The following is a 25,741-nucleotide window of genomic DNA, read 5'->3' as shown; positions in this document are numbered from 1 at the left end:
TTATTTTCCACTGCTCAGGAGAGCTCTACCGTCTGTGTTTCATTACTGAACTAATTTTTCCACTCTACTCTTCCTCTTCTCCTTGGTCATTTCACATCATCTGGGCTATAGTGTACTAGAAAACATACATGTATTCTCCCTTTCAAACCCAAATACTTTTTTTTTCTAAACCCTAATAACTTTTAACATTTCAAAATTTAAGGTAACTAAAGGGCATTAAGGAAGTAAGGAGTCAACTTCAGTTTTCTGTCAACTACACTTTATGCTTTTGGGATTACTATGTCTTGAAAGATTTAGCGATTTTGAATTTTTTTTTTTACCACCTTTTATGACATGACTATTTCAACTCATGTCTTAATTCATAAATTACAAGAACAAAATGTTTTAATATATGGTAACAGATGTTGTAAAGTTGAGATTCTAACAGTGTTAAACATTTCCAGAATGGCATCCCTATAGCAACAAATGGTAACTTATACCAAGAGTTAGGTAGAAAAATGGTCTGTCACTGGTCATGGTTTAAATGCCACTTTGTTTTTCTAATGGGTAGTAAAGTTCACTCCAATTTTTAAGTGATGACTCACAGAACTTATATCTGTCATATTTGGACATACCAGTTACTAAAGACCCCAAGACAGAAAAGAGGGGTTTTACTCTTGGAATTAAAATCAACCAGGCAACATGCTCAGAAACTTGGAACAAATACTACTACTGCAAAGTGCCGTAAATATCGAAATTCTCTCACAACAATTTCAATGGGACATACCCATCTACACACTGAGGCCTAGACTCAGAGTCATTTCATGAGTTTCCCTTCCTTTTGCCTGTCTTGGGTTATTTAGGTAAAGAAGATTCTTAGCCCTACCCCTTAATTAAGATATTGGGAGTGTCAACTGATCTTTGGAGTCGGTTGGAATACTTAATAGGTAGTGTTAGGAACTGGTCTGGTTACTGTGATGCCTGGGTTCTTTGAATCTTTGTTTTTTGGCTCCTTTTGATAGACCCAGAGTAGTTATTTTACCTTTGGCTGAAATCACAGGTTGGATAGGATATTCTGTTAGGAGGGCTGGTCTAGTCCACTTTTCATTGCTTTGTCTTCTCTCCAAAGGGTAGCTCAAAGAACCAGAGAGGGTTAACCATGGGGCTCAGCCTGGGATTTGTAAAGCAGTGAATTACTGGGGCCTGGAATGAGGGCAGTGATCACTCTCTTTTGGGGCTTCTCTTGGCCCTGAGGGTGCTGAGAGCAGAGAGCAGCTTCCCAGCTTCCTGTGTGGCTGATGTCAGCTGTGCTATGGGTGTGGCCGTCCTCTAGCTCACAGCTCCTCCACCCAAGCCCACAGCTGTGGCAGTTGTGGCACAGCCACATCTGCTGCCTAAGTTCTTTCCCATGGGGGTGATAAAATGGAAAAGCCGGGAGGTCAGAAGACCACACACCAACAACATACTGGGTAGAAATTCCACCCCAAATTGACTTGCTTACTTTCTGACAGTACTGTGGGAACGGAGTACCTAGACACGGAACTGATCCTTTACATCTGGTTCCACAGGCTTCTGTTATAGGCCTGTTGCTTTAAGATGGGGTAGTTACTGTCTCTGAATGAAAATAATGACAATAAGTAGCATTTATTGAAACTATACTATGTGCCAGGTAAACAGAATGCTTTTTACATGTACTATTTAAATCTGTATTACTATTATTCTCATTTTACAAAGGAGGAAACAGAGAAGTTAAGTGACTTGCTAAGGTCACACATATAGTGAGTGGAAGAGCTAGAATTCCAGCTCAGATCCACCTGATGCCAAAGTTCATGCTCGTAACCCCTGTATTGCACAGCCTGCCGGCCTCATCCTAGGTTTTTTGGTATCATCAGTGTTGCCCTACAATCTTGGCGTTTGTAGTAACATTTCTGTTTTATTTCCTTCCTTTCCTTTTTTTCCTATGTTTACAAGGTTTTCTTTTTTTTTTGGCATTATATATTGGGCTTTGGGTAAGATCACATTTATTTTCTAAAAGTTTAGTTTTGGCTAATGGCAGTGCTTTGGGAGGCTGAGGTGGGAGGACTGCTTGTGCCCAAGACTTCTAAGTTGCAGTGAGCCACGATCATGCCACTGTACTCCAGCCTGGGTGACTGAGGAAGAAGACCTTGTCTCTATGTAAATAAATAAAAATTTATTTTTTATTCTAATTGACAAATTATAATTGTATATATTTGTGGGGTACAATGTGATGTTATATGTATGTAATATGGAATGATCCAAGGGAGATCTGCAGCAGCTCACCTTCATCTAGTGACCTCATAATAATTTGTCAAGAGAGTTTAAATGATTGGAGACTACTGACCCCCGAGGCTGGCCTGCTGTCTTAAACTCTGCACACTGCCATTGGCCATGAGCATTAAGTCAGTCCTTCCCCACTGAGAACTTTTCCACATGTAAAAATGCATTACTATAATTTGAGGAAGACACTAAGCAGACTCACAATTGCAGTTTTACGTTTATGTTCTTTTGTTCTATAAAACGACTTATTCCAATAACAATTTATAACATGCTAAGAAAAATGCCTTGAAATTAATAGCAAGGTCCTAGTGTTGGAGATACTTAAGGACTACAGATAATTCCATCCCATAATATATCCCAGCCTTTCTAGGGCAAAAGAGGAATGAACGACCCAACACGAAGAAAAATTTTGGATTTTGTCAGTTTTCCACCATTTTCTTCAACAGGCAGAAAACTAAACTAAAAGCTAGAATTTGTTAATGTCAAGGAAATGCACTGAAAATATACTAAGGAAAAAAGAGGCCAAGGCAGGTTGATCACCTGAGGTGAAATCCCGTCTCTACTAAAAATACCAAAAATTAGCTGGGTGTGGTGCTGCTGAGGCAGAAGAATTGCTTGAACCCAGGAGGTGGAGATTGCAGTGAGCCGAGATGACACCACTGCACTCCAGCCTGGGCAACAGAGCAAGAGTCCGTTTAAAAAAAAAAAAAAAAAAAAAGCAAGTTCCACTTTTGTTTCTTCATATATATCAAATATAAACACAAACATTAAAATGCAACTTCATAATAGTGATTTAGACTTTTTCAGGGTGATGGTCATGTGTTAATTGATTAAAAAGTTTAGAACTTCAAGAATGTGCATTAATATAGAAGCTTTTCATTAACAGATTAACAGTGAAGAGTTTGCTGTGTTCTATCACAACCTGATTAGCTGGATAATTTGTTTTCATTGTGATCTTAGTATTATTGCCGAAAAATATATGTATATGACCATGGAATATCAGAATATAATAAACCTTGAACAAACTTTATTTATTTAGAAACAGAGTCTCACTCTGTCACCCAGGCTGGAGTGCAGTGGCATGATCTCAGCTCACTGAAACCTCTGCATCCCAGGTTCAAGTGATTCTTGTGCCTCAACCTCCTGAGTAGCTTGGATTACAGGTGCATACCACCACACCTGGCTAATTTGTGTATTTTTAGTAGAGACAGGGTTTTACTATGTTGGCCAGGCTGGTCTCAAACTCCTGGGCTGAAGCAATCCACCTGTCTCAGCCTCCCAAAGTGCTGGGGTTACAGGTGTGAGCCACTGCACCCGGGCCAGAAACTTTAATTAAGTTTGTAGCATCATTAAAATTATTTACATAGTTTCTAATGCTAAATATTTTCTTCAAAAGAAATAATATGGAATGATATAAATAGATCAGAGATTCTAAAAAGATGACTTCTAGAGAAAACTGTTCGTTTTGCCATGCCTTTTTTTTTTTTCCTTTTTAAAAGTGTATTATTTATACGACTTTTACAGACTTAGTAAAACTACCTGTCATACATTGAGCTCTTAAGGTACAAAATAACTTCTTACTCATTTTTGTATCCCCTATATGCAGCATAGTGACTAAAATGTATAACATAATAAAAAAGAATTTGCAGGCTTGAACTGGCAACACAATACCTGCAGCCTCCTATTAAATTCTAAGAAGGCAACTGATTTTTTGACCCTAAGTTAAAGGCAAATACAAGAGAAAACATTTTGATGAAAACTGATAAACCTGAATGGTAACAAAATTACCATTTGTCTACTCTTGCACATTAAATCCCACTGATGTTTCTTTTAAAATATTTACTTTGTTGAGTTTTTCTTATACAGCCTATGTATGCCACTCACTCTCTTTTCCTCCTTTATTTTCTTCATGTAATTTTATATGATTTACTTAAAGTAATATAACTTCATGTAAAGTTATATTATTTATGTATTTGTTAATTGCTTTTTTTTTTTTTTTTTTAACCATAGGACTTTCTCCAGTCTACCACTGCAACCCCGTCACCCACATAGAAAGTGTGTACATATTAGACCCTTAATATTTGTGGAAGGAATGAACATCTGCACCATAATCATTCCTGTAGAACAACATCTGATGGAATAAATAAATATTCATGAAACAAAGAATTCTTCTATCCTCTGAAACCAAGATGGATGTAGAATTTGGAAAAATAGTTTCATAAATCAAAGAAACTTCTTAACTTCACCTTTTAAATAGTTCCTTTGTCCAATCAAATGCCTGTAAGCACTAGACACAGAACTGAGCCCAGAACTATATCCTTCTTTACCTGAGGGTTTGCAGCCATAATTGTATAATTCCCATCGTCATCTAGGGTGGAGGCTGTGGTATAGAGGGAGCAGGTCCCATCGAGATCTCTTTGAATGGTGTAGTGATCACTCTTTGGAGAGATCTGCTTCCCATCTTTAAACCAGTAGATCTGTGAATAGAAACAAAGATTAAAGATTAAGAGTTTGTGTATTCCTACTCTATTTGGAGAACTGAAAGTAGTAACAGTGTGGTTTGCAGAGCTGATCTGAGTTTTCATGTTAAAACGTTAAACCAAATACCTGAATAAGAAATAGATTTTTCAGTGAAAAAAAGCAGGTAAAATTTAAATTCTATTGGAGTTTTAAATTATATACCTTCCTTTTGTTTTAAAATGTGGTACTTACATTCATATATTATTTATATGAAGGGATATATTGAATTTTGGCAATGATTATTTCTATGAAGTGGCATTACAGGCTGTTTTTCTTTTTGCTTCTTTCTTTTTTCAAATGTACCAGCAATTAAAATGTATTGTTTATAAAATAAAAGTAAAAAGGTTGTTTTGGAGAACAAAAGCAGACTCCAAACTCTAACCATTTCACTGAATTGTGTTTGACAGATAAAAGAGGTTGGTAGGGAGGGAGGTAATGACTAAGGGCTGGTGATGGGTGGAACACTATTGCTTCATTTCTGGGCCAGGAAGCATATGATCAAAGGTTAAGTGTCACCTATCCCCATTATGTTAAAGAAAACACAGTAGTATTGAAAAGTATAATTTTCAGATATATAACTTGGGTTAAAAAATTAAATGTGGGCCAGGTACAGTGGCTCATGCCTACCTATAATCCCAGCACTTTAGGAGGCTGAGGAGGATTGCTCAAACCCAGGAATTAAAGACCAGCCTGGGCAACATAGTAAGACCCTGTCTTTACAAAAAAAATTAAAAAAAAAATTATCTAGGTGTAGTGGTGCATGCCTATAGTCTTAGCTATTTGGGAGGCTGAGTCAGGAGGATTGCTTGAGCCCAGGAGGTTAAGGCTGCAGTGAGCCGTGATCATGCCACTGCACTCCAGCCTAGGTTACTGAGGCCCTGTCTCAAAAGAAAAAATGTGAAAAATTAAACTTTGACTAAATACAATATTTTAAAGTAGTCCAAAGGTCCTCTTTCCTTCCCTCACTTTTAAACAAAACCAATTGTCCATGGATGTCTGAGTTCTGAGGTTTTGTTTTGTTTTGGAGACAGGCCGCCCCAGGCTGGAGTGCAAAGTGCAGTGGTGCAATCTTGGTTCACTGTAACCTCCGCTTCCCGGGTTCAAACAATTCTCGTGCCTCAGCCTCCAGAGTGGCTGGGATTACAGGTATGAGCCACCATGCCTGACTAAGTTCATTATTATTTTTGATTTAGTGGAACAACACAGTTGAAAGATAGGCTCATCATAATGAATCACAGTGCCAACAGCCCTAACATGACTGAGATGCTGAATTAATAGCTACATCACCCCACCTCCAGACTTACTAGATAAGCAAATAAACCTTTCCTTTTTTAAGCCATGGCAAGTTCTTTGTTGTCATTTTTTTGTTCCTTGAAGCCAAAAGTATTCCTAACTGATTCCTAACAAAAGAAATATACTTTAGACCCTTCAGTTGTTAAAACAAACTTCTTCCTTCATGTAAATCAGTGTAAATTGGTAACATAGACTGGCATTCAAATTCAACTGTCTGTCAAAGTATTTGAATCTGAAAAAATCTTTTTGAAACCTCCATCCTAAGAAAGGAAAAGACTAGAAATATATAGCACTAAATAAATGCATGAATTATCAGGATATGACTGCTCTAACTTTTCAAACTCACATTTTTCAGATAGCTCCAAATTTACAGAAACTATATTATATATTAAACTCTAGAATCTAAAAAGTAATCATCAACTAGACTAATAACTTTCAGTTCTAAAACTTAAATTATGTAAAGTATCATACTTCATAATTATTTTACTTTTTAGTAGTTGATGCTTTCTTTTTCTTTTTTTTTTTCCTTTAAGACGAGTCTAGCTCTGTCGCCCAGGCTAAAGAGTGCAGTGGCGTGATCTTGGCTCACTGCAATTTCCACTTCCTGGGTTCAAGTGATTCTCTTGCTTCAGCCTCCTGAGTAGCTGGGATTATAGGTATATGCCACCATGCTCAGCTAATGGTTTTTATTTTTAGTAGAGATGGGGTTTCACAATGTTGGCCAGGCTGTTCGCAAACTCCTGACCTCAAGAGATCTGCCCGCCTCAGCCTCCCAAAGGGCTGGGATTCCAGGCATGAGCCACTGCGCCTGGCTATGGTTGACTATTTCTGATGGAAAAAAGAAGCTGTAATAAGTATACAGTTACTTCCTTTTGCATTGTTGCCACAATGCCAGTTCTTGAGTTATTTCTTTACTCATATTTTTTCACCTCCATTATACTTAGCATACAACTTTCAAATAAGATCTGAGAAATATTTCCAAAATTTTACCAAGCCTACTAATGCAGGGAGAAATTCGGGAGGGCACGAGAATGAGAATAGGGTAAATTAGAAATTATTTTCAATCTTCCTATGGCTCGACTAGAACAGGCATGTCAAGGGAGGAATAAAATATTTTTAAAACATAAGCCTAAAAAACATGTATTTCTTTAAACAAGAATATTCCATAGTTTAACAATCCTAATGTAATTTATATGGCATATGCCAAAGTAGACCTTTAATAAATGAGAGAGGGAAGAAAAGAATGGGAAGGAGAATGAAGGTTGAGGGATAGGAAGGAGGGATGAAAGAATAACATTTAACAATAAAAAGTTTAAACAATTAAGTTAGCTGTGAAACATTTAAATTTATATTAGGAAGAAAATACAGTTATATTAAAAACAAAAGCCCATCTTTCAAGTTAATGTAGTATTCTATAAGAATCAATAATCTTAGAACTTGATCAGTGATCTTAAGTCTTGTGTAAGTTTTGAAAATAATGTAGAATCTTTTTGTGAATATCTTGGAAGCTCAAGATATAATTCCTTGTTGAATTTCATTCATAAGCTACAAATACATGCATTTGATAACATGTTGTGAATACACAGCTGTTAACGTAAATTATGCCAAGAATATTGTAAAAAGTTTTCTACAACAATGGAGTTTATTTTAAAAATCCCATTTTATTAGGAAGTATATAGGGTTTGAAAATTCAAGGCTTTTTTCTTTGATCTTTGACTTTGGCGTTGCATGTCAGTTTTAAGAAAAGAATATGATGGTAAAACCTGCCATAGTGGAATAATAAAACAATGCATGGAGCTATTGGAAATTAACACCTAAATATCCTACGAAGGAATACTATACTATATATATCGAGCTAGAAAATTTTGTGCTAGTGGTAGCTTTTTCCTTATAATATAATAATATAACTTTCCTATTGTTTGTCAGAAAAAAAAGAAATAAAAAATATAAAAAAATAAAGTTGGGTTAATATATTTATCACTTTTCCTTCTTTCATTTAATGCCACTATTAAGCTTTTTACTTCAATGAGTACATTGCTCTATGCTTATTTTATAAATTTGTATTCTTGTTCTTTCATTATAGTTTCCATTCTTTTTAAAATTTTTTCAATCAATTTAAAGTTATTTTAGAGGCTACTTAAGATTGTTCAATATTGTGCAATACTTAGCCTTCTGTTTTTCTGTTTCTTGTACTATTGGCTCTTACTATGGTTTGGATGTCTGTCCCCTCCAAATCTCATGCTGAAATGGGATTCCCAATGTTGGAGGTGGGGCCTGGCAGGAGGTGACTGGATCATGATAGTTTAGCACCATCCCCTTGGCGGTAAGTAAGTTCTTGCTCAGTTAGTTCACATGAGATCTGGTTGTTTAAAAGTCTGGGACCTCCACCACTTCTCTCTCTTGCTCCTACTCTTGCTGTGTGATTCACCTTTTCCACCTTCGCCTTCGCCATGATTGTAAGCTTCCTAAGGCCTCACCAGGAGCAGATTCCAGTACTATACCTGTATACCATGCAGAACTGTGAGCCAATGAAACCTTTTTTTTTTTTTTTGAGACGGAGTCTCATTGTCGTCGCCCCGAGCTGGAATGCAGTGGCATGATCTCGGTCACTGCTGAGTAGCTGAGATTATAGGCGCCCACCACCATGCCCAGCTAATTTTTGTATTTTCAATAGAGATGGGGTTTCACCATGTTGGCCAGGCTGGTCTTGAACTCCTGACCACCCATCTCGGCCTCACAAAATGCTGGGATTACAGGTGTGAGGCACCATGCTTGGCCAATAAAACCTATTTCCTTTATGAATTACCCAGTCTCAGGAATCCCTTTATGCAAAAATGGCCTAACATAACTCTCCTCATGGTTATTTCTTCATATATTATTACCTTTATATAAGGCAATTTTTTGCTTGCTTCTAAGAATTTTAATCATCCAGCACTAAATTTCACATTTCTCAGCTTTTGGCTCCCTATCATATGATAGTGTAGTTTAGGGGTTTTAATTTTTTGCCTTCTTTATTCTTTTCACTCAAGTTCTAGGGAAAAGTGTACTCCTGTTTATCGCCTTCCTGGGCTAGTAAACAGGGATTCTAAGGCCTTCCTTTAAAGAGAGGGCAGCTCCTTATCCAGCATTTCCATATGTTTGCATGGAGGGCTCCCATCCAGGTCATCCTAGTCCTGCATGGTATCAGAATTTGTCATTATCCGTTCTAAACAATATTCCTCACCCCACCTCCCTCTGTAAATATTAATAGAAGGAGCTTTGGTGTTTTGATTAAAGACTGTAAGTTATTACAACCAGTGGTGAGCATTACTTCTCTGTATGGTACAGAGCACTGGATTCATATGCAGGCTTGGCCACTCACCAGCTCTCTGACCTTGGAAACTCACCTCACAGAACTCAGTTTAGTTATTTGCGATTTGGTAGTAACAATGAGGAATAACTGATATAGGTGTGTGAAGAGCTCCCTGTTAGTTATTCTGTATTCTATTCTTCAAACCCCAACTCCACTCCCCCACCACCTTTTTTGGTTTCTAATGCCTCCGGAAGATGGCCCAGAACTTCAGAATATTTAAAACCCTTTATATCGTGGGTATTGAGAAAGATCATTTGTATCTCTTTTCTCCTACCAGCATGCTATATTTTGGAAGCTAAACCTTTCCTCAGAGAATGACTCTTAAAAAGCCATGTTCCCAGCTCACCTTTGGCTTTGGATTTCCAGCCACTCTACATGTGAAAGTTACTGGCATTCCCTCAAAGATCTTGTAATGTTTCAGCTTCATCTCAAAGAATGGTGCCATTCCATTTTCCACAGACACATCTCCATACTGAACTTCATCACCTGATTCATCCACAGGAGACCTTTCTAGCCTATACTCTATTTCACTGATGAGTCTCTGTTCACAGCTGGAGACTTTGTATTCCTGTATCAAGGAAAGTTTAAATTAGCAGACTCAATCCCTTCTGACAATGTGTCAAGTCTATCCCTGCCCCCCAATAAGGACCTAGAAGACAGTGGTATTTTTACCATAGAGCTTAAAAACACAGCCTGAGCCCAATTCAATTGCATATGAAACAAAAAACATCTGGAAGTGAGTTTATATGGTATTGCAGATTGTCTTCAAGTCCTATCATCCAAAAGAGCGGGGAAGAAAGATCAATTTTTTTTCCTTCTTTTCTCTCAGGCAAGGGGAAAGAAGAGGAAGGAAAGAAAAAGGCAAAAGCAAAGCTATGTATTCCTAAACTGTTGATAACAATAAAATATAATGGAACGCTGATTTCCTTCTGCAGGGTAAAAGCTGATGCAGGGTGGTGCATCTCTCCAGAAGGCTAACAGTACATGTGGCAAACAGATGCCATATTAACACAATTTTAGCAAAAGAATAATGGAAAAAATGGTACCATTTTTTTTGTTTTGTTTTGTTTTTTTCACCTATAACAATCCCTGCCTTGCAAGGGCCTCCTCCTCAGCTCTGCAGCTGCTAGGAACCCACCATCTTTAGAAGAAAAAATAGGACAGTCTAGTCAAAATTTGCCTAAAAAAAAAAAAGCAAACAATCCATCGACATTCCTATGGTGATGAAGGTGGATCCTACAATTTCCTTGCCTATAAAGTGCAATAAAGGCCAGGTACAGTGGCTCATGCCTATAATTCCCAACACTTTGGAAGTCCGAGGTGGGAGGATTGCTTCAGGCCAGGAGTTTGAGACCAGCCTGGGCAACAAAGTGAGACCCTATCTCTACAAAAAATTAAAAAAAAAAAAAAAAAAATAGCTCGGCATGGTGGTACATGCCTGTTGTCCCAGCAACTTGGGAGACTGAGGTGGGAGGACCGCTTGAGCCTGGGAAGTTGGGGTTGCAGTGGGCCGTGATTGTGCCACTGCACTCAAGCCTGGGCAAAAGAGTGAGACCCTGTCTCCAAAACAAAAAGGAAAAAGTGCAATGAAGACAAGGCAGTCTACGTAAAATATTCCCTACTTAATATTAAATGAAATATGACTTTAACGATGTTTCCTCTTAAAGAAGTTACTCAGTGTTTAAAAAACAGTTTGTTGGTTTGAGGGAAGAAGTACAACAGTATGAATAAAACTGCAAGAATTATACCACAAGTTGTTTTGCTTCATCTAATTGCTATCAAATTAATCACTTGAAGAATTAGCACATTTTTTCCCCATAGAAAGGTATAACAAATGAAAAACTTTTCTTGCTTTAATGTTCAGAGTATCCACTAATGACAGAATTAAATTCAAGTCGGAGGCCAGGCACTGTGGCTCATGCCTGTATTCCCAGCACTTTGGGAAGCCAAGGCTGTTGGATCACCTGAGGTCAGAAGTTCGAGACCAGCCTGACCAACATGGTGAAACCCCCATCTCTGTTAAAAGTACAAAATTAGCCAGGCATGTTGGCGTGCACCTGTAATCCCAGCTACTGGGGAGGCCGAGGCAGGAGAATTGCTTGAACCCAGGAGGCAGAGTTTGCAGTGAGCCGAGATCACACCATTGCACTTCAGCCTGGGCAACAAGAGCGAAGCTCCATCTCAAAAATAAATAAATAAATAAAAATAAATAAATAAATTCAAGCTGGTAAATACATGACAAGAAAACTCATGTTGCAGTAATTTTGTGTATCTGATATTAAATGAAATAGACACTGGTCATAGCATTTATAATTAATATATGACAGAAAAGATAGAAACACACGTAAAACAGGAAGAACAGAAGAAAATAGACACAGTGAAAGACTGGAAGAAGAAAGGTGAAAAGCTTAACCTTTTGACCATCCAGAGGACTCCCTACAGAAGCATGAGGAGAACCAATGTCCTGTAATGGCAGAAAAAAGATGTGAAGACTAATAATAGAAATAATAAGAATGCAGCAAGATTTCCAATTTTCCTTAAGTGAAACTTTTGTGCTAGCAATAAGCATTTGATAGTAACGGTACTGTAAGTACTCACACAACCATTCTGCTTTTCACTTTCGGTACAGTACTCCATAAATCACATCAAATATTCAATACTTTATTTTAAATAGGCTTTGTGTTAGATGATTTTGCCCAACTGTAAGCTAATGTAAGTGTTGTGAGCACATTTAAAATAGACTAGGCTAACCTATGATGTTCAGTAGGTTAGGTGTATTAAATGCAGTTTTTTTTTTTTCTTTTTTTTTTGAGATGGAGTCTCGCTCTGTCACCTGGCTGGAGTGCAGTGACACGATCTTGGCTCACTGCAACCTCTGCCTCCCGGGTTCAAGCGATTCTCGTGTCTCAGCCTTTCACGTAGCTAGGACTACAGGTGTGCACCACCACACCCGGCTAATTTTTGTATTTTTAGTAGAGACAGGGTTTCACCATGTTGGTCAGGCTGGTCTCGAACTCCTGACCTCAGGTAATCCACCCGCCTTGGCCTCCCAAAGTGCTGGGATTACAGGCGTGAGCCACTGCGCCCGGCCTTAAATGCACTTTCAACTTACAATATTTCCAGCTTACAATGGGTTTATCAGGACATAACTTCATACTAAGTTAAAGAGCATCTGTATATATGTGAAAGAAGATAAACAGATAATATTTTCTATTTTTTTTTTGACTAGCCATTAAGGCTAAACAGTTGACCTTTGAACAACACAGGTTTGAACTGTATGGGTCCACTTATATATGGATTTTCTTCCTCTTCTGCAACCCGAGACAAGCAAGACCAACCCCTCGTCTTCCTCCTTCTCTTCAGACTACTCTAATTAAAGATAATGAGGATGAAGACCTTTATGATGACCCACCTTCCACTTAATGAATTGTAAATGTAACTTCTATTCCTTAAGATGTTCTTTGTAACATCTCTTTTTTCTAGCTTACTTAAAAGTACAGTCTATAATACATATAACATACAGAATATGTGTTAATAAATTCTTTGTTATCAGTAAGGGTTCCAGTCAACAGTAGGCTATTAGTTAAGTTTTTGAAGAGTCAAAAGTTATATGTGGTTTTTTTTGTTTTTGGAGACGAAGTCTCATTATACCACCAGGCTGGAGTGCAGTGGCACAATCTCAGCTCACTGCAATCTCCACCTTCTGGGTTTAAGCAATTCTCCTGCCTCAGCCTCCCAAGTAGCAGGGACTACACGCATGTACCACCACACCCGGCTAAGTCTTGTATTTTTAGCAGAGACAGGGTTTCACCATGTTGGCCAGGATGGTCTCAATCTCCTGACCTTGTGATCCGCCTGCCTCAGCCTCCCAAAGTGCTTCAATTACAGGCATGAGCCACTGTGCCTGGCCATATGCGGGTTTTTAACAGTGCATGGGGTTGGTCCCCCTAACTCCCGTGTTGTTCAAGGGCCAACTCTAATGGGAAATATTCACTAGTTATTTCAAACAATGTCAGTGAAAATGTGTTTCTCCACACAAAATTATTTTGCCAAAAACATAGGATAGGAAAATGGAAAGGTACTGGAAAGGAGAATAATCAAGAAGAAGATAAAAAGAACAGGCATCACTTGATGGAAGGAATTCTGTCAGTCACTTAACATAGTATGTGCTCAATAAAAATTAGCTGTGAGGTTGACTGATGATATTAATACTACTCTTCTGTGACTTGCCCTCTACTTTCCACAGAATGAATCCCAAAAACAGTATCCATAAGGAAGATGGAAAAAGGGGACATAATAAATGTTACCCTAAGAAGTCCAGAGCAACATGGTGTACCTGATTAGCTGTTTCCTCTTCTGGCTCCTGAATATTAAAGACAGTTGCACTGTCAGCACCTAGTAGTCGGCGAGCCATTCTTTCTTCGTATGTTAACCTCTAAACAAAATAAGTCCCAAAAAATATAAAATTAGCAAAATCACAAATATGTATTGCCCTATGAAAAAGAGTAAAAAACAACACATTTTAATGATTTTCTGCAACTGTTCTCTCTCCAGCTTCAGATACCTGCATATTTTCTTTTTCTTGCTTCAGCTGTTCTACCTTTTTACCTCCCTTTCTAGTACTAATGGCCTAATCCAGAGAGCCACCAATTGGTACAGCACAAATTTAAAGTGAGCAATAAATGGTAAGGCAGAAACCACACAGAAAAGATTTGTCGTGTCCTTAATGAAAAACATAGAAAAAAAGATATTAAAACAGCAAAATACAATTTAAAAGAGATGTTATTTTTATAGTCGTCCATCAGCTTCAGAACAGCCAAGTCATCTCTAATACTGACTGAGAGAAAAAAGAGAAAGATACTCAAAGGAGAATAAACTGACTAAAAAGAAAAGAATGGGTATCACTAATGGAAATCATTCTATCAGTCATTTAACAGTATGTGCTCAGTAAACATTAGCTAAAGGAAGATTTGGATGAGCTGGCAGTGATGGGGTTCTCACCTCTAAGAGCATTTCCCAGGCTGCTGTGTAATGTAGGGGATTGGAGGCAATTATTATAATCCACAGAGAATGATGCACATGGCTGAATTAGCAATAGGTTTATGCAAGACACTTGCCAAAGCTAACGGGCTCAGTTGACTTGACTCAGAAGCAGACTGCTTGCCCATCAGGCAAAGAAAGTGGTAGTGTTCTTGCATCTCACAGCTAGCACTTTGGAATTGGCCCAAACCGTTTTACCTATGCCATTCTTATACATAAGAAATGCCAGCATTTTTGTGTGACTATTGGGGTGATGCCTGCTCTTGAATACTCATTCTAAAGTGCCTTAGACTTACAGGTCTGGAATGAACTTTCAGACATCATCTGCCTCATCAGGGGCATTTTATAAGCAAGTGTTTGATTAGAAATAGAGAATAATTGGTAAGGCAGAATCTAAAAAATGTACAGAAATTATTTCAGATAAACTTCCAAACTTCTAAATATAAATGCAAATTTGACTGGAAGCTCTTTCTAATCAGGAAAATATGTTGGGTAAATTTATAATTTCCAGTAATTGCTGGTCTCAGTCCCAGCTGAAACCGGGAAGTGAAACACGTCAAATGCCAAATGACAAATAGTCCTGCAGTTCAAATTATTTCAATTAATAAAGAAAGGGCAGAGGACAAGAAGAGGCAAAGGTAGGAGTCTGAGTGCTGCATGAAGCATCTGAGTCCATTATGTTATTAAATTAATTTTCTTACACCTATTAAAAAAAAATCAGTGAATTCATTTTCTTTTTTCTTTTTTTTTTTTGAGATGGAGTCTTGCTCTGCCGCCCAGGCTGGAGTGCAGTGGCCGGCTCTCAGCTCACTGCAAGCTCCGCCTCCCGGGTTCACGCCATTCTCCTGTCTCAGCCTCCCGAGTAGCTGGGACTACAGGCGCCCGCCTCGTCGCCCGGCTAGTTTTTTGTATTTTTTAGTAGAGACGGGGTTTCACCGTATTAGCCAGGATGGTCTCTATCTCCTGACCTCGTGATCCGCCCGTCTCGGCCTCCCAAAGTGCTGGGATTACAGGCTTGAGCCACCGCGCCCGGCCTAGTGAATTCATTTTTCAAAGAGAGTCTTAAATATCTGATCTCTTAAAAAGCTTTTTTAATCTTTTCATGGAGAATTGTAACACATCAAAGGCAGGCCTGAAGTGATTTCCACTCTGTTCCTCATAAGCAGAAATATCAATTTCATATCTATTCCTTCACCAGAATGCACCTGCTACCACTAGAAGCCAAATATACCTCACGGTTTTGTTTCTAAGTCACTATGCCATCTGGCTATAAAAGCCCTTGTCTACAGACACCAAAAATAAGAAAGAGAATAATATATAATATTAGGAAAAAGTTGGTTGAGAATCCCATTTTCTAAAAAGGGAAACCTTACTTATCATTTTAAGCTCTCAAATGTGGATAACTGTGGAACTTACTGTGAATGTTATTCACTGCTAAACAGATGAATATAAATATACATATAATATATATAATGTGGGCTGACCAATAGCTTATGGAAGTCTTACCTTAACCAAGAGAATCTTAGTCCATAAGGAACACTGACATAGATAGCCAAAAAGAAAAAAAACAAAAAACAAAAAAAACTGGAGTGATGCCTTACCTGACTTGAAAAAGTTCCCATATGTATTTATTTTAATCTTTTAAAGGCTTTAATTGACAGAGCCAGGGAAAACTTCCAGAGTATGTACATTTACACATGCAATCACTTATTTCAGGGAGAAAATATTTTCCTTTTGTGAAAATCTTCTATACTCAGAGAAATGAGTAACTAACACAAAACTTCATTCAAATTTTAATCTTTCTTAATCAGATTAAGATACCCTAATAACTAAAATCAGCATTCAGCACCCCTCCTCTGCTCTTCACCTTTCTATTCAAGTGTGGTCTGTTCTCACAGTTTTATTTATCAATGTTTGATAATTAAAATTCTCAGAAAACATAATTAGAGAGAGCTTTCTACTCTGAAAAGGTGTGTGAAAGGGAGATTTTAGACAAAAGATCCTTTTTTTTGTACTTAAGAGCCAGGCAAATTTTCTGGTGATAATTCCTTAATAAAGCTACAGAAGGTTCTTCTCCTTTACCTGGTATGTCTTATTTTCTAGATTCGCTTTTCCCATCCCCTTAAAATATTCTGGAAATAGTATTTTAAAAAGAAAAGAGTATTTTAAAAGAATAGCATCAACAAAAGAGATGGAAAAGAAAACCAAAAAACTGATGAGGAAAGACTTAAATCCAGTGGAGAAAACATCTTATCTATATATTTTACCAAATCTATTTAGGTATTGTACAGTTCTGCAGCTGTAAAATAATTATTTTTTCCTACAGTTTAGTTGTCTTGCTCTAGCAAAACAGAACAAGATTTTGGAACAGCCTTTACTCTTTCAGATGCTGAATCAATGTCTAGTAGTAGTACGAGAGAAAAGAACAGAACTTCCCCAATGGTTTCTCTAGTAGATTTTTGTGTGTGTGTATAAGCAGTACATACCATAGAAAACAAATTCTCTTTTTGATACTTTAATTGCAGATTGCTGTTTCTGGGTAGATATAAACCATTCCAAAGCACACCTTCTCCATCCCTTCCCAACCCTATCAGTCAGAATGGAATCCCTGTGTTCCTTTTTTTTTTTTTTTTTTTTTTAAAATATCATTGGCATTGCTCATTTGTTCCACTCCCAACCAGATATCTGCCCTTCCTTCTTCCTTTCTTTCCCACTTAACTCTCTTCATTCTTAGAAAGATTTTATGCATAGGAGAAAGCAGTGAAGACTGAATAGAAGGAAGGCCTTTCGTTTTCTCTTTTGTCTCTGGATTCAAATGTTAATATTAAGAGAAATGTTGACATTCAAGGGTAATAAAATAACGTGGCTGTGTGCAATGCCTCACGCCTGTAATTCCAGCACTTTGGGAGGCCAAGGCGGGCAGATAGCCTGAGCTCTGGAGTTTGAAACCAGCCTAGGCAACATAGGGAGACTCTGTCTCTATAAAAATAAAAAATTAGCCAGGCATGGTGGCATGTGCCTACGGTTCCAGCTACCCAGGAGGTTGAGGTCATAGGACTGTTTGAGCCTGGGAGGTCAAGGATGCAGTGAGCTGTGATAACACCATTGCACTCCAGCATGGGTGAAGTGTGACCCTGTCTCAAAAATAATAATAATAATAACAATAACAATAACAATAATAATGTTGTGGACAAATATCAAGAGCCCTAAGTCTTAGAAAAAGGAAGAAAGGTATGTGGGTAGCTAATATTCCAAATGCGGGTCCCAAATCTATCAGTACCGGCTGGCCGTTGTTCAGGAGGTCCTCCTTGAAGCGAAGTTTTCGTTCCAGATCTTGAATAACAGCATCCTTTGTGCCTTGAATTTCCTCATCAGAGGCTATTCTAGCAGTTCTACTGGCCTTCTTTGGAAATCCTCTGCAGGACAAAAACACAAGGCAGTATAGTTAGTCGCCAGGCATATAAATCCAAGTCAAACATTCAAGTCCAACAAAGACAGTGCAAGGTGTCAGCATGTCCTCCCACTCTTTTTTATGCTACATCTATTGCAACTATTATGGAAAGAACCATGAAAGCTGGTTCAGGTAACACTAATTGGATCCAGGTTTCAGAGAAAGTTCACATACATTAGGGGAGTATGCCTTAGTGGGTAGGCAGATGCCAAGGATGGGGAAGGCCTACATTTTAGTCTCAGCAAGGCGGCAGCATAAAGTGAAAGAATGATATGATTTGTAAGTAGACCTAGGTTTAAAATCTGACTCTATCTTGTATTGTTTGTGACCTTGGGCGAGTTTTAAAAAAATATGTATCACATATGAATGTTGAGAGGAAAATATATACCACATATGAATGTTGAGAGGTTGAAAGAGACCATATTTCTGTCATATTCAGTCTTCTAGTGCTTTGTAATCATTATTCAACAATAGTGCCTAGCCCATTTGAAATCAATATTAAGTTTGTTACCTTCCCTTCCATCCCCTTATATCCTGATTTGATTAGGGTAGGCCAATGTTATTTGAGGTCTATAAGAGGGCTCTGGGAGGTCTGCGGGTCCTGCTGTGCCTGGTGTCCCAAAGCCTCCTGAACTTTGGGCGAGCCCAGGGCTCTTAGTACAGGTGATGTCTCGCTGCCTCTTTCCTTCCAAAGGCAGCAACAATGACCTGAACTGTGTGAGCCAAGGGTCATTGGTGCTGGATGCTCGGGGGGTACAGAATCACTTCTGTGGGTGCCTTAAGCAAGTTGCTTCCTATTTTTCTTCCTTTTCTCTCACAGGGCAGTGGAGAAAAATTAATGAGAAACAGAATACTAAGCAATGGGGAAATGAATTGACCTATCGCTACCCATATCAACAAAGCTGAACTTCAAAAACAAAGTTCCGGTGGAAAAAAAGCAAGTCACAGAAGAATATATATGATATACTTGTGTTTATAAACAGGCAAAAGCAAAACAGTCCCCTGCTACAGCAGTGGTTCTCAAAGTGTGGTCCCTGGACCAGCAGCATTAGCATGACCTGAAGTTGTTAGAAATGCAGATTTTTGGCATCACTCCAGACCTACTGAATCACAAATTCAGAGCTGGGGCCCAGTAATCTGTATTTTAACAAGTTCTCTAGGTGATACATGCAAAAGTTTTAGAAAGAAATGGAGGGGGAGCATACATACATGGTAAAACCATGAAGAGAAGAGAATGATTAACTCAGAAATTCAGGGTAGCAGTTACCTCTCAGGGAGAGTAGTGGATGCAATTGGGGAGGGTCACATGGGGGCTTCAAAGGTACTAGAAATGGGTAAGAGTTTCATTTTATTAAGGTATACATATAAATTGTATATAGTTCCTTATTTATATTACATACTTCATGATAAGATATTTCTAAGTTTAAAAATTTTACTGCAGGCCGGGTGTGGTGGCTCATGCCTGTATTCCCAGCACTTTGGGAGACCAAGGTGGGTGAATCCTCTGAGGCCAGGAGTTCAAGACCAGCTTGGCCAACACGGTGAAACCCTCTCTCTACTAAAAATACAAAAATTAGCTGGATGTGGTGGTGGGTGCCTGTAGTCCCAGCTACTTGGGAGGCTGGGGTATGAGAATTACTTGAACACTGGAGGCAGAGGTTGCAGTGAGCCGAGGTCGCACCACTGCACTCCTGCCTGGGCGACAGAGCAAGACTCCGTCTAAAAAAAAAAAAAATATTAAAAAAAATAAACAAACAAAAAACTCAACTGCCAAAGTGTCAAGGCACTATGTGCCTCATGTCACTTCACTGATACAGTGGAAAGCACAAGTAAGGCTAAGGAACGTACCTAAACACTGGGTTCACCATTTCACCCACCAGTGCTGGGAACAAAACAGCCACTAAGTATGCAGCAGAAACTCTGAGGATCCTGTAAAGACTCTGCCCCCGTCCCTCCTGAGTCACGATGCCACGCACTCCTGAGGCCTGTGCTCCTGGTCTTCCCAACAGCCTTTCTTTCCTCTTGGCCACTCCCCTTTGCTTCCTTGCTGAATTTTTCCTGATGTTGCTGGGTGTTCACCCTTCAATGTGCTTATAGAAATGTGATCCCCCTCCCCAGACTCAGGGGGTAATTAATGTACACCAATTTAAATGACCTCAGTCCCCTGGAGAGTGATTAGCCTGGCCAAAGGCATGCGATATAGCCTGGGCCAATGAGAATGGGGGAGTGGCGGGGAGTGAGAGGGTGGCGGTGCTCTAGTTAAAATTCTCTCATCTCTGAAAAGAAACAGAAGGAAGAAATGCCCCTCTTCTTTCACTGGATATCACTGTGTCAGAAATGCAATGTCAAAAGCAGCAGTGTTCACTCTGTAACTGTAAGAGGAGAACCCAAATGTGCCAATGATGATAGACCGAAAAGACGGAGAGTACCTGGGCCTTGATAATGTTTTGGGGGCACTGTCTTAACCTACCACCAAACTGCCCTACCTCAGACTTCTTTCATAAGTCAGTAAACCCCGTAGATCGAATCTCCTTGTAGTTGAGTTTTCTGATACCTACGGTGGAAAATATGCTAACTGATTAAAACCTGCTATTCTAGGTTTGTCCCTTTTAGTCATTTGCCCTGAAGTTCAAATAAGATAACACTAGACTTTACGAACTGATTTTGATATTTAGGGAGACCCTGAGACAGTAAGAACCACAGGAATTATTTATAACTTCGATTTCTAGTACCATGCAATCCTTTAACAAACACGTACATAGCTTGCTAGTTTTCCTAAGCCTGGACCCTCTCTCCTCCTACTGCTTTACCTGGGGTTGTTATCATCAGTCTTCAGCTTAATGACTCCTTGGAAAGGATGTCCCTGAGTAAGCCTGTCCCATTAGTTGTTTTCTTGGTAGTTTCTATCATGTTTGTTTTCTTGATAGCATCTATCACTCTGCTATTGCTTTTTCATATTGTCTCTCCCTTACCATGGCTCCTTTGTTAATCACAGTGCTGTTAACAGACACTCAAATAATATTTCTGAAATGAGTGAATGGATGTACTATCTATCTCTACTTCTGATTTCTCTCTCCCCTCCCCTCCTCAGTCAAGAAGACTTGTGCCAGAGCCATGTGAAATCAGACCATATATAAAAAGTCAGCCTCAGGACAAGTACAAATTATACAATTTTAGATGTAAAGTTCTCTGCATTTGACTACAGCCTTGCATCTGAGAACTAGAAGAGCTAGGTTCTGAAGTCATCTTAAAGGTAAACTGAAGACAGCCAGCTCTCTGTTACATCAGCAAGGACTGGGAATACACACGTTCCCATTATTACTGTAAGCCTGTGCGAGGTAAACCATTGCACAACTATGTGCTGATGAGCAACCTTCGATGACAGAAGGCACCACTGTGTTTCTGCAGGTAGACTACACTGAGAGCTGTGTTCTCAGCACAAATGAGAAAGAAACCGGGGACGGGGGACCATCAAGGTCAGAACAGGTCATCTCAACAGAGGAGCAGAGAACTGGTTTTTAAAAGTCAGCCACAAGTTCCCTTGGACCAGAAAATATCTGTCTATTCACTGTAGAATAAGTCCTGTTCCTTGGGAAGCATTTCTCAGTATATTTGACTCTTAAAGGGACTTAGAACAACTGCTCTGGAACATTTCATAGAGTTGTCACCTTGGTTTGTGTCCCTGTCACAAGGGTAATTTATCCTTTCAAAGGGTACAATTACAATTAGTCTTTGGCTCAAGTAAAAACCCTGATTATTATTATTATTATTATTTTCACACTGTTGCCTAGGCTGGAGTGCAGTGGCATCATCTCAGCTCACTGCAACCTCTGCCTCCTGGGTTCAAGCAGTTCTCCTGCCTCAGCCTCCTGGGTAGCTAGGATTACAGGCACATGCCACCACACCTGGCTAATTTTTGTATTTTTAGTAGAGACAGGGTTTCACCATGTTGGTCAGCCTGGTCTCGAACTCCTGACCTCGTGATCCACCCACCTTAGCCTCGCAAAGTGCTGGGATTACAGGCGTGAGCTACCACACCTGGCCTCTATCTTTTAACAAGTCAATTCCCTCAACATATCAAGATTTCCAGTGTTAAGGGCAGTTACTTAATTCCTAATTTCCCACAATGTTAAAGAAATTTTCCTCTTTACTTACAGAATTTAAGGTACTCATATTTTCTTGGTTCCAAATAATTAGCACAGAAATAAAAATCAATCAACTGAAATATGTTTTCTCTTTTTATAGACTGGGTTTCACTCTGTCACCCAGGCTAGAATGCAGTGGTGTGATCACAGCTCCCTGCAGCCTTCACATCCTAGGAGGCTCAAGCAATCCTCCTGCCTCATCCTCCAAGTAGCTGGGATCACAAGTGCATACCACTGTGCCTGGCTAAATTTCCATTTCTTGTAGGGACAGATTCTCCCTATGTTGCCCAATCTGGTCTCAAACTCCTGGGCTCAAGTGATCCTCCTGCTTTGGCCTTTCAAAGAGCTGGACTTACAGGCATGAGCCACTGTTGCCAGCTGAAAGATATTTTTAAGTGTCTAATAGTGATTAGACAAATATTTATTGAGCATCTAGCAGAGCACAGTGCTAGGCCAATACATCAATACAAGGCCTGTAAAGCCTAGAAAAAAAGAGTTGGTTTCTAAGGTAAGTGATTGTTAATGCCTGATGACATCATGGAATTCTATGTATGAAGATTTTATGCATAAAAACGAAAATACATTTAAAAAACCCAAAAGCTTCATCATGATAGTCTGAACACTAACAGTTTTTGCTTCTTAGTACATTTAATTCAAGTTAGTATATTGAATAACTGTACCATTAATTACTTATATCTTCCTTTACTGATCTTTCTTATTTGTTTTCCACAAAGAAAATGAGAGAAAATTAGAATTTGGACTAATTTATATGTTTGTACATACATACATAAGTGGTGATGGGAACTGTAGGTTCTGAACCCAAATAGTTAGGTCCTGAAAGAGGACAATTTATAGCAATGATGACACATGCATTATTTACATTATTTGGTGCCTTGTAGATAGCATGCACAAATACTTGCCTCTATAGTTGGAATGATCATCACAATCTACTACACAGTTTATATTGCATTCATCCTTGAAGGCTATGAAAATTAGATTCTGAACCTAGAGTTTGCTGTTAGGCCACCTCTGCCTCCTACTAAAATGAATGTGTCCAGCCTATCAAAGATTCTCTTCAACAAGCATGAGCTCCATGACATATTGCATTGCAAATCTGACTTTCTGCAAATGTACGTGGCTGGAGATATGCCAATCTTAGCAGTCAGTACTTGAAATTGAAACTTGAAGGGGAATAAGAAAAGATTTCAGTGGGCAATATTTACAATGATTAATATTTGAACATTTTAACTTACAAAAATGGCAGTTTCATAGAGGCTATATGGTTTAAAAATACAGAGTACTTCATGACTTTGTGTGTCATCCTTGCACAGAGGCCATGCTAATCTTCTCTGTATCATTCCAATTTTAGTATTCGCACTGCCAAAGTGAGCACTCAACATTATTTAAGTGAGATGGCAAAGACCTCCCAAATCCTAAAGGATGGTCCTTGATCACAGAGGCTGATAACCGAGTTGGGGAATAAGTTAAGGAACAAACCATGTGGAACCAATTCTAGATGCAACTGGAATAAAAAAGAAATAGAAAACAGTGCTGGCTAGAATGACTGCAGAAAGCTCCATGAAAGAGGCAAGTTCTAAGCCCTTGAAAGATAATAAGGATGTAGACAAGTAGAATGGAGAAGAAGAAGAAGAAATTCAGAGTCAGCAGGAATAAAGAAACAGATGTGAGAAGCTGCTTTTTTGTTTTATTTTGTTTTAACCACTTAAAAGCTGTGTCGTTTGGGCCAGTGACCTGATGACCATATGTCTCAGTTTCCTCCTTTGTAAAATGTGGGTATTAACAGCTTGTATCTCATAGGATCACTGGGTAAACTACATGAGCCAATGTGTACTAAACACTTAGAACAGCGCCTGGTATAGTAAGAGTGGATCTGAAATATCAGTGGATCAGAAAATATTCAGCATGGAAGTGAGTCACAGAGACGAGATTGGCCGAGAGAAACAGAATGGAAGAGGGGAAGGAGTTTAAAAAGATGCCAAGAATTCTTGACCAGAATTTCCAAGAATGTGCAAATAACCCTTACTGATTGCCTTCTCAGTGTTCAACTCTGTTCTAGGTGTAGAAATACAATGTTGAACTAGGTCATGGTAGTTAGAAAAACTGCATTTTTATGGTGGATATGGCAGAAAGAGATAAGAGAAAAAAAATGGAAGGCAAGACATATCAGGAGGTGGTAAACGCAATGAAACAGCAGAAGTATGAATAGATGACTGTATCAGTCAGTGTGGTCCATCAGAATTCTGAGGTTGACTCTACAGTGGTGGCCTAAACCATAGGAAGTGGCTGGCTACGTGAGACCTACGGGGAGAGCATGGCAGTGCAGAGGTCCTGTGACCGGAACCAGCCTGGCAGGGCCAACAGATGGGCACTGTGAATGAGGAAAGAGGTATAGAATACAGTTTTCTCACACTTATTCTAATACGGAACCTCTTCTCTTTTTCAGAGCATCTCACTGGACTAATGTAATTCAGAAGCACTTTGTGAAATTGTGTTAAACACTGAGGACAGGGTTTAGGGGTAGCATGCAAGGTGAGAGTTAGAAATAAAAGTGAAGTATTTTGAAAGGGGAGGCATGAGGAAAGAAAAGCAATTATAAGTTTTGAGGCAAAAATCTGGCAACTGAGTTTGTTTTCCTATAAAACTAATGCTATGTTAGAGTTTGTAAGATGGTTGTAGTTCTGCTCCCTGAAGTGGCACCTTCCTTTGATAAATGAAGAATAGCAACTCATTAGGAAATAAAAAGAGTGGTGACAAAGAGATGATCTCCTTTTTTTGATGGTTTGTGCAATTAAAAAAATAAAATAAAGTAGTATTCAAAGTTAGTAGTTACCAAAACCAGAACTCTTCACAAAAATCCATACTGAGGCAAACCTTAACCAATAAAGCAATTCGTAACAGGCCTCCCGGACTAAATACTTCATTGTATACACACTCAGCCCAACTGTACAAAAAACATTACTGATCTGTTTACTCTGGCTTTAACAGTAAGTCATTTGTCATTTAAAAATAATATTGATGTGGTTATGATAAAAACATCTCAAACATATACACAAGCATCTGGAAGGTAAAGTCTTCCAGATTCAATCAGCACCAAATCCCAAGTGATTTCTTTTTTTGGCTACTGAATAGTCTTGAAAGCATCCTTCCCTTGATATGCTATTGTAGGTCAATTCCGTGAGTAGATTTCAGAAACTCAAATTTCCAGAGCACAATATTGATGTAAGAGATAGGGTACCAGAATCAACCAGAGAATTTAACTATTACAAGTCCTGTTATTCTACTCTTCTCACATTCAGTGAAATCTGATGGTAACTAAATTCCACAACATTTCAGAGTGAGCAAATTCATTAACATGTTGGCATTTAAATATCACTTATATTCAAGAATATAATGCATTAATTAATATATAAAAGAGCCCAAGATATACAAACTGAGTTTTTGTATGTCAATTCTATTTTCCTTTTACTGAATTTTATGGTAAAGCAAAGGCTGCTAAAGTACAAAAAATGGGCACCTTAAGCTCATATTTAAAGGAAAATAGATAAATTTATTCTAATATCAAATTCTCCTCACATTGTATTTTGGGTTCTTTAAAAAAGAAAATGACAAAGGCACATGGGTTTTTTTTTTTTTTGAGACAGA

General features: G+C 38.6%; 1 protein-coding gene across 1 annotated transcript in view; it reads right to left on the bottom strand.

Moving 5' to 3' along the window:
• Positions 1–25,741, bottom strand: part of PALLD (palladin, cytoskeletal associated protein) — a 430,541-nt gene that overhangs the window by 22,752 nt on the left and 382,048 nt on the right. The window contains 4 exon segments of the mRNA XM_017887895.1: positions 4,605–4,754; positions 9,789–10,010; positions 13,779–13,877; positions 17,763–17,898. Of these exon segments, the coding sequence (XP_017743384.1) occupies positions 4,605–4,754; positions 9,789–10,010; positions 13,779–13,877; positions 17,763–17,898 (607 nt within the window).

This window comes from Rhinopithecus bieti, unplaced genomic scaffold, assembly GCF_001698545.2.
Source record: "Rhinopithecus bieti isolate Rb0 unplaced genomic scaffold, ASM169854v2 scaffold_16999, whole genome shotgun sequence".
NCBI lineage: Eukaryota > Metazoa > Chordata > Mammalia > Primates > Cercopithecidae > Rhinopithecus > Rhinopithecus bieti.
The sequence above is the reverse complement of the archived record's forward strand: the minus strand, read 5'-3'. Positions and strand labels throughout refer to the sequence as shown.